The sequence below is a fragment of the Scleropages formosus genome, chromosome 4, assembly GCF_900964775.1.
Source record: "Scleropages formosus chromosome 4, fSclFor1.1, whole genome shotgun sequence".
In the NCBI taxonomy this organism is placed as follows: Eukaryota; Metazoa; Chordata; class Actinopteri; order Osteoglossiformes; family Osteoglossidae; genus Scleropages; species Scleropages formosus.
Genome location: NC_041809.1, coordinates 38,930,058 through 38,948,510, shown reverse-complemented (window position 1 = coordinate 38,948,510; position 18,453 = coordinate 38,930,058). Strand labels below are relative to the sequence as shown.

Here is an 18,453-nt window from a genome sequence, read left to right as displayed (position 1 = left end):
CTGCCTTCGGATCCAATGGTTGTAGGTTCAAATCCCCCCTCTGGCTCTCACACACACACACACACATTTTCAGAACCGCTTGTCCCACATGGGGTCACGGGGAACCGGAGCCTACCCGGTAACACAGGGCGTAAGGCCAGGGGGGGAGGGGACACACCCAGGATGGGACGCCAGTCCGTCGCAAGGCACCCCAAGCGGGACTCGAACCCCAGACCCACCGGAGAGCAGGACTGTGGTTCAACCCACTGCGCCACCGCACCCCCTTATGGCTCTGCTAGATGTAAATGGAATGGAATAGAATAGAACGGAATAGCCTTAAGCAACGTACAGGAATCACCCAGCTGTATAAACAGTCACTAACTGTAGGTAACTTAACACTCTAAGCTGCTTTGGAGAAAAGCATCAGATGTTTGATTAACAGAAGAATGTGCCTCTAATATTGACTTTTGTTCATAAACAAAGACAATATTATGTACTGTTACGGTGTCTGGCTTCTGCGTTGAAAAATACCAACATTGTATGTGAGCCATGAAATAAGAAGATCCTTTGAAAACACTAAAGTGCCTTTGCCTTGGAGGATTCAAACATACAGTAGGTACGGAAATATGAGAAGCACCAACATTTAATCTGTGACCAGTATTTGAGTGTCCATTTGCTAAAGGCTCTTTCAGGATGGTCTGAGCAGTGCCGATTGTTCCGGCTCTTTCTGTCCAAAGTACAGTTGCATGGAGTTTGTTTATAGGGGGGAGCATCAGTAGAGCACAGCTGAATACAGCTGAGTACTAACCCTAAAAGGAATCTTGTGCAAAGAAGATATATAATTGCAGAGCAGCCCAGACTGTCCTGTTACTCTATATACCCTGTAATATTTAAAACGGGGGCACAGCGATGCAGCGGGTTTGGCCAGGGTCTACTCTTTGGTGGTTCTGGGGTTTGAGTGCTGCTTGGGGTGCCTTGTGACAGACTGGCGTCCTGTCCTGGGTGTGTCCCCTTCCCCTCCAGCCTCACGCCCTGTGTTGCCAGGTTAGGCTCTGGTTCACTGTGACCCCACCCAGTACAAGTGCTTTCAGACAATCTGTGTGTGTGTGTGTGTGTGTGTGTGTGTGTGTGTGTGTGTGTGTGTTTAAAACAGTACTGAGCTCCCTGCAGGTCCCCTTCATTCTGTCACTTTCAAGGACAATGTTGAGCACCAGGACACAACTGGTCCCACAGCATCTGTGATGTGTGTGTAAAAATGTAAAGTCAAAACATTCCTTTCAGTCTCTTCAGTTTTTCTTGCACCGCTTCAGTAACGCCTTTTAACACACTAGGAGGTCATTTACATTTACATAACATTTCCCTTTATTCATTTAGAAGATGCTTTTCTCCAAAGCGACATACATCTTGGAGAACAGTTACGTACAGTACACAAGTAGCGGCTGTGTAAAGGTTTATCCGGGTATGATCTCAAAGTTATGGTGCATGAACATTTACACCTCACATGAACTTGAGAGATGATGGGCGAAGTGAGTCTGGAAGAGGTGAGTTTTCAGACCCTTTTTAAAAGTGAACAGAGTTTCAGCAGTTCTGAGCGAGAGGGGGAGATTGTTCCACCACAACGGAGCCAGAATTGAGAACCTCCGTGCTTTACCTTTCGTGCGCGAGACCACCAAGCGAGCAGATGTGGAGAAGCGGTTGATCAAGTCTTGTAGATATCGGGGAGCAGTTCTACTGATGTATTTGTACACAATAACCAGGGTCTTGGATTTGATCCGGGCAGCTATAGGAAGCCAGTGCAGAGAAACGAGTAGAGGAGATACGTGGGAACGCTTTGGCAAATCAACTTGTGCAGCAGCAGCGTTCTGTATCAGCTGTAGAGGTTTAATGGCAGTAGCAGGAAGGCCACACAGGAGAGAGTTGCAGTATCCAGACGGGATGTCACCATGTCCTGGACAAGTAGTTGGGTAGAGTCAGTTGTGAGGTAAAGACAGATCCTGTGGATATTATGCAGGATGTATCTGCAGGTCAGGGTTGTGGCTTCGATTTGCTGAGAGAAAAATAGACTTGAGTCAATTATCACTCCCAGACTCTTAGCCGAGGAGGTAGGCGAAATGAGCGAGTTGTCCAGTTTGATCGATAGATGGTGACAGGAGGACAGACCAGCTGGGAGGTGAAGAATCTCTGTTTTGGAGAGGGTGAGTTGGAGGTGGTGATCAGACATCCATGCAGAGATGTTGACAGGCAGGCAGGCAGCGATGTGTGCGGAAATGTCTGATGCTTCAGGTGGAAAGGAGAGGAAGAGCTGGGTATCGTCAGCGTAGCAGTGGTATTTGAATCCATGGTGGGCAATGACCGGCCTGAGGGAGGAGGTGTAGATCGACTGTAATCAGGTACAATACAGTACAGCACAGCTTTTTGGGGCTTTTCCTGGGCTCTCCTTGCCGCATCTTGCCAGCAGTCAAAATGTGAAGTTCCATCTCCAGCATGGTAAAAAACTTCAGCCAGTGAATGACTAAGAGCCCCTTCAACCTCCACTGCATTATAAAAGGTAGGCATTCGATTTGATTTACACAGGTATTAAGTAGTATGAAGTGAAAGCATCTAAGACTAAGTCTGTCGCTAAAATTATATTCGAAGGAATTGTACTGAAAAGCAGAAAAATGTTCCGTTACGTGGCCCCAAAAACCGCAGCCATTCCACCTTAACTCAGTGCCCCCCCTCGATCAGCTGACTGTCGGGCAGCCATTTTGTCTCCTGTATTACTTGTGATGGGAAGCGGAACAGCCGTCAAGGAGGAGAAGCGCCGATAAAATGAGCTGTTGAGGCAGACGCACCGGACTGAAAGGGCTGAGCTCGAGCGCGGGAAAAGGATAAACTTACGGTTAATGAAGGTGGTTAGTTAGGTGCCGTCTACCCACCGTCTCACCCTTACTACGTCGATATGATCGGCTAGTTAACGCCGGTAGCCAGTGGCTTCTGTTATCCTGCTGTCGATCGTAGTGAGCTCGGTTGCTCTAGGTGGCTAGCTAGCTAGTTAGCTAACGGCGTTAGACTTAACCGGCCGGTCCGTCGCGTGCACCAGCGTTCCCCCCGGGTCGACGTTGTCTTTCCCTAACGCCACTCTCTTTAGCTAGGTAGCTAGCTAGTAGCTTCGTAGCGCTGTCTTCTTGTCCTCGATCGCTAACTTCTGACTAGTAGAGATTAGCCGTCTGACGGCCTTATTTTTTCCCTCCCTGCCTGGCTTCTGCTTGAAAAATTGATTTAACTACTCAGTTCTCGACTCGTAAGTCTTCGTTTTCCCACACAGGAGGAGAGATAAGCGTAAGTAAGGAGCTGAGTGTCTGTGTCGGTGATTGATCTGCCACTCATTTAGCTGAACGAATTTTTTAGTCTCATTTCTGGAATTAATTTAAAAAACAAAAAAAAAAAATCAGCCCCCCCAGGCCACTACTACTACTCCCACTCTGTATAATTCGAAGTCGATGAAAGCCGAGTTCACACTAGTGACTAGTCATTTATCACCGGCGGCGGCGTCACCCCTCCGCGACGCGCTGCTCAGCTCCGCTTCCATCGAAGATTTGTAATTTGTAGCGGCCGAGCTTCGTAACCCGTAACTGCTTCCGACCCAAGGCTTCTCGTAGCACCGCTGGCTGGACGGGCCGGCTTCACTCTGCCGCATGTTGTCTTCTCATGTAGCTCCTTCGGAGACCTTTTGCTTTCGATCCAGACGCCGGACGTCATCATCAACTTCTTCTTCTTCTTCTTCTTCTTGGGCGGGTGGAAAAACGCCACTCGCTGCTTCCCGCTGCCAGCAGCAGCAGTGAAGAATTTCTCTAGTTTTTTTGGGCGCTCATTCAAGCCGGCCTGACCAGTTTTGTGCTCGGGGCGTGGAGAAATCATCATCATGTCAGGCCAGTCGATCACGGACCGAATCGCCGCTGCGCAGCACAGCATGACGGGCTCGGCCATCAGCAAGGCGGTGTGCAAGGCCACGACGCACGAAGTGAGCGGCCCCAAGAAGAAGCACCTCGACTGTAAGTCACTAAGACTCACTTAGTCGTGCGTCTGTCTTGGGCACCAAGGGGGCAGAAGGCTTTTTACACACACACACACACACACACACACACACACACAGAGAGCCTTCTCTTTCTCTCTCACTCATCCTCGCTCCCTGCATTCCTCCTCAGGCAGAAGCACTCCGGCGTGTGTGGCTTGTTGTCGTGTATATTGCGTGAAGAGTCGCTAGCCGCCAAATCAAATTTGAAATCATGTGATGTGCTTAGTATTTGTGAAGCTGCAAAGTGTTCGAATGCCGCCGGCACCTGTACAGTGTAGTTTCTCTCTTAAGAATGATCTGTTGTTATAATAGTGTGAGAATTTCTAGGCAAAGGAGGTCAAAGATGCACAAGCCAAGGATGCGGAATTGTAGAACCTCCCGTGAGATGTTTTCCAGGCGTCAAACAAAGTAAAAACTAAGTGTGAAGTGACCCTTTCGGTGGATCATCCGGCGCTGTCGAGCGCTCTGCCGAGCTCCAGTGCTCATGGAAGGAACCCCCCTCTGACGCTCGTTTTCCATTATATCTCAGTCGCGTCCGTACCGCTTTTTCATTTCTGCCTGGCCACCCTTTTCGCAGCCCGCCGTGGTGGATGCTTTACCATGGTGCATGAGCAACTATTTCAAGTCAAGTCAAAGTGGCTTCATAAGTTCATTGTCATTTCAACCGTATACAGCTGGTTTTCTTGGGTCGCCTTGTCATAATCCTGAAGTGTTTTAGGACCTCTGCGTGTTTTGCCGAGGCGCCTTTGCAGTAGTTCGTCGACGTGACTGAAATTTAAGTAGCGCTACGTGGAAAGTGTCATTGCTCTCCAATCTTTGAGTATTGGAGTAGTATTCCTTTTATGTTTTGCTGCACATTTAAAGATGAATTCAGAGCTCGCACTTACAAGTCACAGTGTGCGTGCGTGTGTCATGTTTGTATTAAGCCATGTTGGCTCCCCTTGGGATGATGCTGTCGTGGGCTGAAGTATTGATCTGCGATATGTAGGGCTTCAACACACTTCTTCTTGAACCATGGAGTACTGGTTTTAGCGCGCGTTATTTCACACGCAAGTATTCGTTAGTTTGCGGATTTATTTGACCAACTCACCTCATCGTGGTAGGATCGCTCACAAAATACATATTTTTCCCATTTTTCTATAAATCATGAGCACGTAATGCCACGTCTTCCGGCACCATGGTGTTATCCTGGTTACTGTGCAATGCTTTGACCAGTCGAGGATACAGAGTGTAGCTTTGATTAATGGTTAATTGAATTATTGAATTAAATGTTCGTAAAATGTGGCAAATTTGAGTGGTGTGTACAGTAGACATCTCTCTGCAGGGTTGTTGTATTAGGGCTCTACGTTAGTATTTTTCTAGATATTTGTACAAATGTAGAGTTTTTTGAATGGATAAATCTCCGAAAGACTGACACTTCATAATTTTATGAAGAGAAAATTTAAATATGAAACAATGCTTGATAGGTGTACTGAAAAGGTTTAAAAATAATATGAAGAATTTTGAATCTTGGGTATCCTGGGCAATTGACAATTTGCTTCTGCTTGTGTTTGTTTTCTGTGACAGTGACCTTTATCTTCTCAGACCTTGATTGCCTTATTACTGAATGCTGTATTGCCATCTCTCATTAAAAACAGTTCAGGAATCTTGAAGAGTAGTTGCAGAGCAGTGTTTTTCCTGTCATGTATGGATAAAGAGAGTAACTTAATTATGGTGTGCTTCTTTGGAGCAGGGGGACACACCCAGTGTAAGGTCATACTGCCAACATCTCCTTTCCCTTAATAGATTTTAACACCATACTTCATTTTGAAACGGAGCACTTGTCTTGAGCTTCTTTTTGCAACAGACCCGCAATATGCAAAATACCTTGAATATCTTTCTTGGCTAATAATGATTAGCAACTAACACACAATCATCATTTTGAGTGGAGTATGTTGCTTGGGCTGTAAGACTGCACAATGTGCCCAGGTGGTGTTAGTGGCTAGCCAGTTATCCGAATTGCAGTATTTTCTTAAATCACCTTTTTGTGGCCCCAGGAATACGTGTATTTCTTGGACTACATGGAATCAATTCTGTTCTGCTGAGAAAGTTGGTGGTGGTTGGATGGAAATGGTTTCTTTGCTAGTCTAGTCTAGGTTTCATGTATTATTTGCATTTGAAAGCGGTAACATACTGTACTGTACCTCCTCTTTTTTAAAGCTTTTCTTTGATTGCAATACACATTGACTGAAGGACAATTCTGTGTAATCAGTATATTAAAGAAAACAATATCCTGCCTTATCTTTATTCAAGGTTAAATGCCGTGGCAACTGTCAAAGAAAACCTGTTACAATACAGTATACTTCCACTATTCTGACACGTTGACAAGTTCTTTTGTTCTTGAGTGTTTAATATAGGGATTTCCGAAGTCATGTTTCCATATGCTTTTCTGAGTGCCTTTGTTCATCGCATGTGCTAAAGACACGTCTATCAGGTGTCATAGCACAGCAGGAGCTTGCTGACTTTGTTCAGCAGTGAAACTTTGCAGACTGTGGACTATAGAGAAGAGAATCAGTGTAAAATTCAAGGTGTTCTTCCTCTTAAGATCAGATATCCAGTGCAATTAAATGACAATTTCCTCTATTGATCCTTATTGAACTAGCTCTAGGGACAGGTAAGCAGTCACATAATTGCACATAAAACATTTTTTCAACCTTTTTGGCAAGAGATTGAAACAGAACATAAAATGTTTTACTGTGATAGGAATTTGTACCATTGCCCCTATTGCAATGAAGGCATTTCTACGTTTACTCATTTAGCTGACACTTTTCTCCAAAACAGCTTAGCGTTTAGCTACTTACAGTTATTTACCCATTTATACAGATGGGTAGTTTCACTGGATCAATTTAGGGTTAAGTACCTTGCTCGGGGTACACTGCATTATAGATTGGGATGGGATTTGAACCTGCAACCTTTTGGTACAAAGGCAGCAGCTCTATCTAATGTCTCTTAGCTTGATTTGTTTTGCTGTGAATGGTTTTTGGAGTGGGCATTTAAACATTTTCAGTGTTTTGATATGGCCAGTGTAAAGTTAAACAGTAAATGTAGTTTCATGGCAAAGTAATTCTGCCCCACCTACTGTAGTTTGAATGGTAACATTATTAGCTCTGAGTGATGGCAATTAATCATTGAGAAACCAGACATGAATTGATTTATGCCAGTTATTGAAAGAACACTTAAACACAAGAATTTTAGTAAAATATACACATGGATTCAGTTTCCCCACCTGTTGTTAGTGTGGCTGCATCACCATGTTTACAAGGTGAATGAAATACAAACGGTTTTAAAGGGAATAAAAGCACCCAAAAATCAATGTCCAGAAGGAAACATTGGTTAGAATATCTAATTGTTTAAGCTTTTAATTTAATTTTAAAGTAAGAATAGCAAACGACTGTTGTAAAGAATATTTGATTCACTCTCCTTCCTGCTCAACAGTCCTTCCGACAAGGAAGTTACCACTTGCTATAAAAAAATTTTGTGGGAAACAGTGGTGTTCAAGGAGAGTCCCAATTTGGGAATACCTTTAATTGGCTTTGAAATTGTGTTATGATTCCATAATGTAGTCTTATAGCTCCTTGACTCAATTCCCTCAGCCAGGGGGTTCACAGCAGCATCTGAGGGCAGTTAGCACTTAAGTGAAATAAATGCTTGAGTAAAGCAGTGGGAGTGGTGGGGGAACTAACACTTTGTCTGTTGTGTTCCTCTGGGTCACCACGGACTGTTGTGTACCTTTAGGTTAGTGATTTCATGTTGTCATGATCACTCAGCTTCTCATAAAGTGAATGTAGGAGGCTTCTAATGCTTCAATGCAGAGGGGGGTTCAAGGATTACATTTCCTCAGTGTCAGGAACTGTCCAGTGCAGGAATTTAATGCATTGGATTCAGTTGGTGCCTTTGTCTGCTTTTGGACAATGGCCTCCTCACACAGTCATGTACGAGTTGCTGAGAGCAGTCAAGAGAACATGACCTCATAAGCCATTTGTGCCACTGCCTCCTTACCATTATATTTTGGTGCTGTTTTTCTTTTCCATTTGATTACTTCCTCAGTGCTGAATTATTTATGTTTAATCTGGACATTACTCAGTATTTTCATTCTTCAGGGGATGAATAAGAGCCTGTTGGAAACAAATTTTGACCATGATTTTAGTGGATAGATTCTCAGTTGGTAGGATGTCCAATTCTCACAAATTTCTGAGGTTTGTAGTGTAAGGGGTCTTCCAGATTGCTTGGATTAATATCACCTTTTCCTGCCAGATACAACTGTTATGATTTTCTTTTTTTTTTTTCTTTTCTTTTTCTTTTAAATTTGGCGGGGGGGGAGGGTTTAGTTGGTTAGCGTATGGAAGTGCAGGGTGCAGCGGGTTTGGCCGGGGCCGCCTCCTCTCTGGTCTGTCTGGGGTTCAAGTCTTGCTTGGGATGCCTTGCGACAGACTGGCGTCCCGTCCTGGCTGTGTCCCCTCCCCGTCCAGCCTTGTGCCCTGTGTTGCCGGGTTAGGCTCCAGTCCACCGTGACCCTGCTTGGGGCAAGCAGTTTCAGACTGTGTGTGTGTTTAGAGTATTCTTCAGTTTTTAAAGGACTTTTTCTTAATATTAAACCACTCTCCCCCCCCCGTTTCCAAGGACCCAGTCTGATTCCGTGTACAGATAAGAGGGACATGGAAATAACAAGCATGAATGCAGTCAAAATGAAATTCTTTTTTAGTATATATTTGTCAGTTATGTTGACCCCATGCGCTGTATCCTTGGAACACTTTGTCCACACCACAAGAAACCTCATACATTTACATGTATTCATTTAGCCAACAGTTTCCTCCAAAGCGTTGTACGTCTCACAGAAAATACAATAAGTGCATTTACATAAATGGGTGGGAATTGGATGCGGACATGTGATTCTAGAGTACAGTTAATTTGTCACATTCCACCATATGAACTGCTACACATTACACCAGTAGCTGCCTAAGTTTATCCATCATTCAGCAATTTCTAATTATGAAATTATAAACCTTTACACGGATGTCATCTATTTAATAGAGCGGGGGAGAAGTGAGTGAGAAAGGCATGAGTTTGGAATCTCTATGACATTCTTTTCTCCAAAGCAACTTACAATTTACCCATTGATAGAGCTGAGTAATGTTACTGGAGAAATTTAGGTCAGTACATTGCTCAAGTGTACTACAGTTGGAGGTAGAATTTGAACCTGCAACCTTTAGGTCCAAAGGTAACAGCTCTAACCACTGAACTACCAGCTGCCCCTACATTGTTTGGCAAAAGTACTTAATAGATTGTTTGTTTTATTTATTTATTTATTTTTTTTTTTGAAACTGGTCCTTTCTGTTGAACTGCTAAAATGCTAACTTGGACCCCTCTCTTGTCCTCAGACCTGATCCACTGTACCAATGAGATGAATGTGAGCATCCCTCAGCTGGCTGATACCCTCTTCGAGAGGACTGCCAACAATAGCTGGGTGGTGGTGTTCAAGGCTCTCATCACCACCCACCACCTTATGATGTATGGAAATGAGGTGAGCCGACTGACTGCCCACCCACGTTTTGAGCAGGACCTGTGCAAGCTTGCCTACGCCGAGCCAAATGGAGCTGCTGCTTGTCTTGGGTCTGTTCAGAGGAGAACTGACATACATGTGTGTTTTCTTAATGCTTGACTATCCCGTAGTAGCCGCAAAGGAAAACATACACACACACACACACACACACACACATTTTCAGAACCGCTTGTCCCATACGGGGTCACGGGGAACCGGAGCCTACCCGGTAACACAGGGCGTAAGGCCGGAGGGGGAAGGGGACACACCCAGGACGGGACGCCAGTCCGCCGCAGGGCACCCCAAGCGGAACTCAAACCCCAGACCCACCGGAGAGCAGGACCATGGTCCAACCCACTGCACCACCGCACCCCCTTGGAAAACACAACATTTTTATAAATTCACAAGTGCACATTCACAGTTTTATCTTAAAATAATGAATCCAGCCTACAGAAATATGAACATCATGCAGGTTTGTTTTCTAAAAAAATAAAATAGTTTTGCTGTCAACCCCTTTCAATAAGAACTATTTTTGAAGAATTGTGTGCAAAGGTTTGCAGCTTTCATATCATTGTATAATGAAGTAGGACAAGTTGCCCTTATTGTTCATTGGTGGCAAATACTTTGCTTTTGCAAAATAGAAAGTAAAATGTTGAAAAAAAATATATAATGTGATTAGTCATCTAGTCTAATAAGCATATTAAACATGTACACATAACTGAGTGGAAAATGCATTCAAAACATTTTTCAGCATCTTTTTCCTCTTTATGTTGTGGACTAAACTAATTTGGCATTTAATGTTTTCAGTGTGAACTGCAGCGGAACTTGTACTATGTACTTTTTAAAAACAGCTCAGTTCCTGTTTAGATGTCTTCCATGGACAGTAGCTGATTGTGACAGATTTCCTATGAAATCAAGTTCCTATGTACTTTTACACCAGAATATCTACAAAACTCCTGTCTTTCAAAATTGTTTTGTAGAACTTGTGGAAATTTGGTGTGGGCACAGTTTACATAATATGAGCCTATTGCACACTTTGTTTTTTTGTTACCACACTAAATCTCTATGTTCATGCCTTCTTGTAAGCCAAGTTCTAATTCAAGACTATCTAGCTGAAGAGTCAAAATGCTAAGAAGAATGCATGAATATCTAATGCCACAAACATCTATCTTTTGCTTCAGGAATATTTTCATTACTGTGTTGTCCTGAAACTGCTTACTTTCTCAGTCTTCATTTTGTTTCTTCACATTTAACTCCAAATGCATATGTGACCCATATTTGCAAATTTTTTTCGTTAATACGTTTGCATTACTAGGCTTCTCCACCGCACTATAAAATACTGTTTTGCTGACATGGTTTTAGCAAGGAGTAGATGTTTTGCTTTGAAGTAGTGAGTGTCTGTAGATTTCCATTCTCTTCCACCTTAAAGATATAAAGCTACACTGAATTTCTAATCAGTAAGGTGAATGAGGACATTGTCAATGATCACCTGGTACTTGCAGGTGGTGACGTGTTCCTGTGTAAAAGCCACTATAACATAGTACAAAGGGCCAGTGACCTCATAAAGGGGTGTTTGCAATGTTTCTTCTGAAACAGGTTGATTTGATGAAACTGCATGTTCTCTTTGTCTATTGATGATCATCATGTGTTCCATCAGTGGAGGACATATGTTTCTTTCTGAACCAAATTGGCTAGACTCAGAGGGCACCAGGGAAATGAGTGCTGGGAAAGAACTGATGTATGAAATGCTGAATACTGGAACATTTCGTAATCTGCTCCTCTGGGTGCTGGAAAGCAGGGGGAAGAGTGTGTGTGTACTTTGAATCGTTCCACTGATGTCCTAGTTACTGAGTGCACAATGTGTGGGAGTTACGCTGCTTGAAAAAATGATTTGGTCAAAAAAAGAAAACAAGCATTTAAGCAATAGCCCAGTGGTAGGGGTGTTTCATGTTTAGTGTAGCATAGCATTGACCTGAAATGGAGTTAGCTGGCTGTTCATGTCAAGTTGGCCACATCATATATGGATAAGTCCAGTCACTAACACATGTTGACCTGCTGGAGGTGGTTTTTTAAAAATATGGCAGTATTACAAACAGTCAGAATGGTACAAATTCCAGATAGTGTTTGCCACATCAGTTTTCTGTCTAGATTTACGTTTATTCATTTATCAGACTCTCTTCTCTAAAGTGACGTCAGCATAGCGGTGGTAGGAGAATCCGAGGGAGGCATGAGAGGGTTGAGGAAAGAGGTGTAGATTGAGGAGAATTGGGGGCCCAGTACCAAGTTGTGTGGGATGCTAGTTGAGAGAGTCTGAGGGGATGCTCAGGAGCCAGACTACCTGCTGGGGCCTACCTGTTAGGTAGGATTCGGACCATTTCAGTGCAGTTCCTTTGTCAGACTGTCCAAGGGAGGAGAGTAGAATCCTGTGCTTGAGTGTCAAGTGCTGCAGACAGATTGAGGAGGATGAGGACCGAGGACAGGGAGGTCATTCCACTCTGACTGGAGAGCATCTTATGCTGTCAGGAGAGCTGTCTTGGTGGAATGTCCAGTTTGAATCCAAACTGATAGCTCTTGAGGAGCTCTTTCTAGGTGAGGAATGAAGCTGGCTAATCATGGGTTGCCCGTTCCACAGTTTTTTTTTTTTTTTTTTTTTTTTTTTTTTTTTTTTTTTTTTTTCTTTTTTTTTTTTTTAACAGAAAAGGGAAGAGGGAGACCAGCCTGTAATTCTGGGCTGAGTCAGCATCCAGAGATGGTTTCCTTAACAACAGTGAAATGAGAACAGTTTTGAAGGCAGATAGGGAGCAGCCATGTGGGGAAGCCTGTGAAGTGGAGTAGTAGTTATGGTTGCACTCATGTACTTTGAGGTACTTGGTGGCACAGCGATGCAGCAGGGAGTACTGGTGTCTTTTAGCAGCTGGGCTGTGCAGTTGAACGTGTGTTTGATCCCTGCTCAGTCTGTGGAGACTTTGCATGTTTTCCTGGTTCCTGTGAATTTCCTGAGTGTTCGTGGAAAGACACGTTTCAGGTGACTTGGTCACTACCCGTGTGTGTGTGTGTGTGTGCGCGCGCGCGCGCTTGTTTCATTGCTCTGCTGTGTATATAGTAGATTTGTGAATGATTACAGGGATTTTAATGTATTTTGCATTGTAAGTTGCCTTAGACAAAGCTGTCAGCTAAATGCATAGTAGTGGTATATTGCTGTGGAGAAATGTTTGTCGAATGAATAATTGTAAATGTAGACTCCTTTGTAAAAGCTGTGTTTGCCACAAATAATGCTGCTGTGCTCTGAAAGTAGCATTATCAAATACTTGATGAAAAAAATAAATGCAGTTAATTTATATGCACCTACCCTCACCAGAATGAAGATGGCTTCACTGGTTTAGAATTCCTTGTCAAGCCGTCATCCTCGTACAGCTCACCTCTCTGCAGTGTGGTTCCAAAATAACCTGTTCACAGGTTGAGTCACTGGAGGCCTTTTTGAATCCAGATATGTAATTTTGAAGGAACTGATAAAAAGAAACCACTTATTTTTGTGAACTTCCGCGCATGTTAAGATTTAATACATTACATTTATTTAGCTGACACTTCTCCAAAGCGACTTACAATGTTAGTCACAATTACATGCTTACAATAATTTACACAGCTGGGTAATTTTTTTTTTTTTTTTTTTTTTTAACTGGAGCAATTTAGGGTAAGTACCTTGCTAAAGGGTGCTACAGCCAGAGGTGGGGATCGAACCTGCAACCTTTGGGTCCAAAGGAAGTGGCTCTAACCACTACAGTACCATCTGTCCCATAGATAATAGATTGAACTTTTCCACACAGCTGCTAAAATGGTGTTTTTTAGCTTTGAACAGCAATATACAACCTAGGTAAGATCTCGCTTATATGTGAAAAGGATGACAGCAATGAAAAAACAATGAAGAAATGATTAGTATTTCTGTCTTAGGCAATCTTCCTGACCTAGCCAGCCCTCATGAAATACTGCTTTTAGTTTTTGTTTTTAATGCTTTCCGCTTGGGGGCGCGGTGGCACAGTGGGTTTGGTCGGGTTCCGCTCTCTGGTGGGTCTGGGGTTTGAGTCCTGCTTGGAGTGCCTTGCGGTGGACTGGCATCCCGTCCTCGGTGTGTTCCCTCCCCATCCAACCTTTTGCCCCGTGTTTCTGGTTTGCTGCGACCTGGCTTGGGACAAGCGGTTTCAGCCTCTGTTTGTGTCTGTGTGTACTTTCTGCTTGCCGTGTGTGTGTGTGAGTGTAATATGTATTTTTCTTTTTTCCTCTATTTCTAAGCAGGTTGTTTTTCTTGGCAATAGAAAAACATATTTAAGAAGCCATGGTAGTAGTTGATGTGTTTATATGCTTCATCATTTATTATGGCTAGACTGAAAGGTGGCTCTCACTGGGCTTCAGTCCATTAAGACCTTCTTTATGTCTGAAATTGTATTTCAGTCTTTTCTCACCATGATTGTGTTGAACTTGGGAGAATTAGCTCTTAGAAAATTGATGCCTTTTCAACTATGGTTTTGTTTTCACATGGGTAATGTGAAATCTGTCTATAATCTCCATAGTTTCATTTCCCTGCACGATGTTTTAAGGGTAAGGCAAAAGCGCCGTCTCTGAGCCAGGTACTATGTTTTTAGCAAAAATCCCCTGCGTTCTCAGACTGATGTCTAACCTGTAGCATGGAAGCTGGAGCAGGCCCGATGGAAGCTGAGGTGGCTTGGACATGTTGGAACAGGCACAGAGAAGCCCCAGTTATTGGGAATTTCCATCCCCACCTTTCCCCTTTATCTGTCATTGTGTCTGTGCCATGGCACCAGTTTAAAAGTTTACAGCAGGTTTTTTTTGGGAACATGCTGAGTTATGGCATTTAATCACAAATTTGACTTCATTCATCTCTTTCTTTTAGTTGATTTTTGTTTTGTTCTGTCACAGCGGTTCATCCAGTACCTGGCATCAAGAAATACCCTGTTTAACCTGAACAACTTCTTAGATAAAGGTGCATTGCAAGGTAGGAAAATATGCTCTCGTATGCACACACTGGTTTGATTAGTATTTTATTTTGTTGTACCTGCTATACATAAATGCATAATTATATAATGAATTATTTTGATTTGTTTTATTTTGTCCCAGGCTATGATATGTCAACGTTCATCAGGCGCTACAGCAGGTATCTAAATGAGAAGGCCCTGTCCTATAGGCTGGTTGCAGTTGATTTTACCAAGATGAAGAGAGGGTAAGATTCACATCACTGCTCTTAGAATTAATCAGCCATTACCCATTCAATCTGTCATGCTTTTGATGAACTCACTGATAGAATGTGAGTATAGAAAGATGCTGGAATGTTCCCTACTTTTCTGTGACAGAATTGATGGAGTGATGCGCACTATGAACACAGAAAAGCTCATCAAGACCCTGCCCATCATTCAGAACCAGTTAGATGCCCTGCTGGACTTTGAGGTGTCGTGCTGTTCTTTTTTTGGCTCGTGTGAATATCTGCTTATGCATAGATACCATAGAGACTTGTCAGACTGAGTAGTGGGCTGCAGGGCTCAACATTAATGGTTGTTTGACTGTCCAGGACAATAAATTTGAAGTCGGACACGTGGAATTGTTCTGATACTTTTCAGATGGACAGGTGCACCATAAATTAAGGTAAAATATAAAAAAAAAAAATAAACTTTTCACCATTTCAAAATTGTCTTGTTAAAAAGTACCCAAATTTGTCAAAAACAAAAAACCAAAATAGCTGCAATTTCCTGCTATTTTGGGTGATTTTCTTGTAAGCCTTTTTGTAAGTACACTTTGCTTCAGTTGACTCTGATTACAATGCTAATTTCAAAATCATTTTTCTTGTTAGAAGCTGCTCAAAATTGTCAAAGGCATAGTGCAAAGAAACATACCTCAGGAAAAGAAACAAAGATGACAGTTGGCTGCAGACTTGCGTAATACATTCAGTGCATTTATCTAAGTTATAAGTATGCATCTGTCATTTAAGTTTGTTCTTAGTGAAATTTATTTTTGTGTTAAAAATATATTGCAGTCAAAGATGAAATTGGGGAAACTTCTGCCCAGTACATATTTGTGTTGAGCTCCTGGCTGTTAAAGTATATTATAAACCTAGATATATACCTACCTTTTGTCTTTCTGATACTTTCCAAAACTGGACATGTGCAAAACTTGAGGGTACAGGTAAAATGTACCTGTCCTGTCGGCATCAAAATACAAATAAATATTGAGCACTGAACTCAATGTTTCACAGCTGTTGCCTTTCTTCACACCATGATGTGTAGGCCAACCCCAATGAACTAACCAATGGAGTCATCAATGCTGCCTTCATGCTTCTCTTCAAAGACTCCATCCGTCTCTTTGCTGCCTACAATGAGGGTGTCATCAATTTGCTCGGTAAGTGAAATGAGGTCTCTACCATCTGTAGCAGCTCATTGCAGTTTTTACCAGGATGAAGCATTTTATTTTGTGGAGTTTTATTTGAAAGCAGTTGAAGTCTACAATTAATATATCTGTCTTAACTTTTTTGCATACTTATTTAAATTGATTTGTGCAGTCACTGGAAGTGACTTTTCTCAAAATACTGAAACATCAGTGGTGTGAACACATTATGAATGATTGGAGTGCTTTTTGACTGACAGTTTACTGCACCCAGCCAATATCCAAGCCCTAGTCCTTGGCTGAATATGGTATTCTAGTGCCATGCAAGTAAATTGGTGGTGTTGTCTGTACCGAAGCTTCCTGCTAATTACTGATTATGAACCAGTTTTCCACATTGTGTGGAAACAGAGCTGCAGCTATGTTGTTAATCTCACTGTGGCCTTCCTTTTTTGTTCCTTTTCAGAGAAGTACTTTGACATGAAGAAGAATCAGTGCAAAGAAGCCCTGGACATTTACAAGAAATTTCTCTATAGAATGACTAAGCTGTCAGAGTTTCTCAAAGTAGCAGAGGTAGGGTTTGATCTTATTTCTCTGAAGAGAGATGTATGCTGTAGTTGGCAGTGAGATCACAGCTGGTGCAACTCTTTTCAGGGATGCACTGCTTTTTGTCTTACTTTCTCTCTACCACGATAACTTTAAATTTAGCATCCCCAAGAAGAGTAGTCATGGTTCAGTGTAAAGGTGAGAGCAAAGGCAGTTCTTTCCTCTCCCCATGAAAATCATCCTGATGCTGTGATTCTGAAGCAGGCCTAGAACAGAGCTGGACTAAATCTACCTTCTCTGTTCTCTTAGTATCCCTGCACATGCAGACTCCTCTAAGAAGGGGGACCTTGTTTAAAAGATTATTTTTATGTGGGTTTCCTGTCATTTTTCTCACCAGAGCGCCTATTTTTCTGGAGTCATGCGACACAAAGCCATAAAACGCAGCAACAATGGGATAGTGGAGCACAAATTTGACTTAATTTTTCTTTCCGAATGTTTAGAGTACACTGATGAATTTATTGGAGCTATATGCAACCGTATTGTACCTCTCTGATAAGCACTTTAATGTCCTCTACCAATAGGGAGATTTCAAAGGGAATATGCATAGCATTTGCTTTTGCAGAGCTAGCTTTGGATAATTGGTGTATTGTTCACAGTAGGTAAGGAAACTGGTGGTGACTTGTTGTCCCCCTGTTGCTGCGTGGCACAGCTCATGTGGTTGTGAGGGTGACCCAACCTTGAGGCCTGCCTGGTGCCTGATGGCCTGCATTGCATGGACTACTGTGAAGCGTGTGCCTATTTTCCTGCACAGCAACTCCACTGACTCCCTGTGCCAGTGGGAGGGTGGTGGCCTTTTCTGCCCCTCCCCTATTGTTTCTGTTTAAAGTCATTTCAGCAGTCTTCCTGGCTCCCTCTGCATGCAAAGCCACATGACTAGTTTGATTCCTTCATTCCCCTTGACATTTTAGAAGGGATAAAAAGCATGTTTGTGATGACTTTCAGATCTCTTATTCTTTTAATCCCTCTGGTGGTCTAGTTTCATCTAATGGGTGTCAGTGTCTCTTTTTGAAAGAACAGGTTGAGTTCCAGACTTGAGTGTAAAAAGCACGGACAACTGTCCTCTCCAAAAATGAGGGCGGTGTTATAGTGGGCATTCCTTGAGTCCCAATGCTGCCTTTCTCTCGGAGAGGATGGGAAGTGTCTGTGAGGCCACACCATTTTTTTTCCCCCCAAATGTAATTTTCTTTACCAACCCATTTTTTTTAAATAGATGTTGACTTTTTGTGGAAGGCAGTATCATTTTAGTAATGATTGTTGGATGGGGAAGATGGAATGTATACAGTCTAAGTTGATTCTCACTGGTTGTAGAAGTTGCATTCATTTCTTGTAGAGGGGAAAATGTCTTCCATCTGTGTGTGTGTGTGTGTGTGTGTGTGTGTGTGTGTGTAGCTTTTTCAGAGTCAGCATTACTTAAGTGTTTTTTGGATGTTTCATCACCTTCTGGTTACATGAGTGCCCCATCCTGCTATTCCAGACTGAGTCCAACACCAGTCCAAGACATTTAAGTGTGAAAACTCATTAGTCGTGTGTGTGTGTGTGAGAGAGAGAGAGAGCATGCAAGATCCCTTTTTTCTGTTGTTTACCATCACTGCATGAAGTTAATGGGTCCTTTTGTTATATATTTTCTTTCTTACCCCCCTTCCCTCTTTTGTTGTATTTTGTTTTTCTGTTTTTGGTTCTGTTTTGCCCCTTTTTCGTGACACAGCAAGTTGGAATTGATCAGGGTGACATCCCAGATCTAACACAGGTCAGTGTACATTTCATCTCAATTTCTACACGTTGTTCCATTCTGAACGCTGTCATTCCCTACTCACCCTACAGGCCTCCACCTCTTTCCTGCTCTTGATCT

At 42.7% G+C, this 18,453-nt stretch overlaps 1 protein-coding gene across 4 annotated transcripts in view; it reads left to right on the top strand.

Moving 5' to 3' along the window:
* The first annotated feature begins 2,719 nt into the window (after nt 1-2,719).
* Nucleotides 2,720-18,453, top strand: part of LOC108934331 (phosphatidylinositol-binding clathrin assembly protein-like) — a 28,787-nt gene continuing 13,053 nt past the window's right edge. For 3 of the 4 annotated variants that reach the window (XM_018751963.2, XM_018751961.2, XM_018751962.2), the window contains exons 1-8: nt 3,884-4,013; nt 9,454-9,596; nt 14,547-14,622; nt 14,745-14,847; nt 14,978-15,071; nt 15,905-16,016; nt 16,465-16,571; nt 18,310-18,351. In XM_018751963.2, the coding sequence (XP_018607479.1) occupies nt 3,884-4,013; nt 9,454-9,596; nt 14,547-14,622; nt 14,745-14,847; nt 14,978-15,071; nt 15,905-16,016; nt 16,465-16,571; nt 18,310-18,351 (807 nt within the window). Of the gene's footprint in view, nt 4,014-9,453; nt 9,597-14,546; nt 14,623-14,744; nt 14,848-14,977; nt 15,072-15,904; nt 16,017-16,464; nt 16,572-18,309; nt 18,352-18,453 lie in introns of all 4 variants that reach the window. The other variant, XM_018751960.2, reaches the window with a different exon arrangement.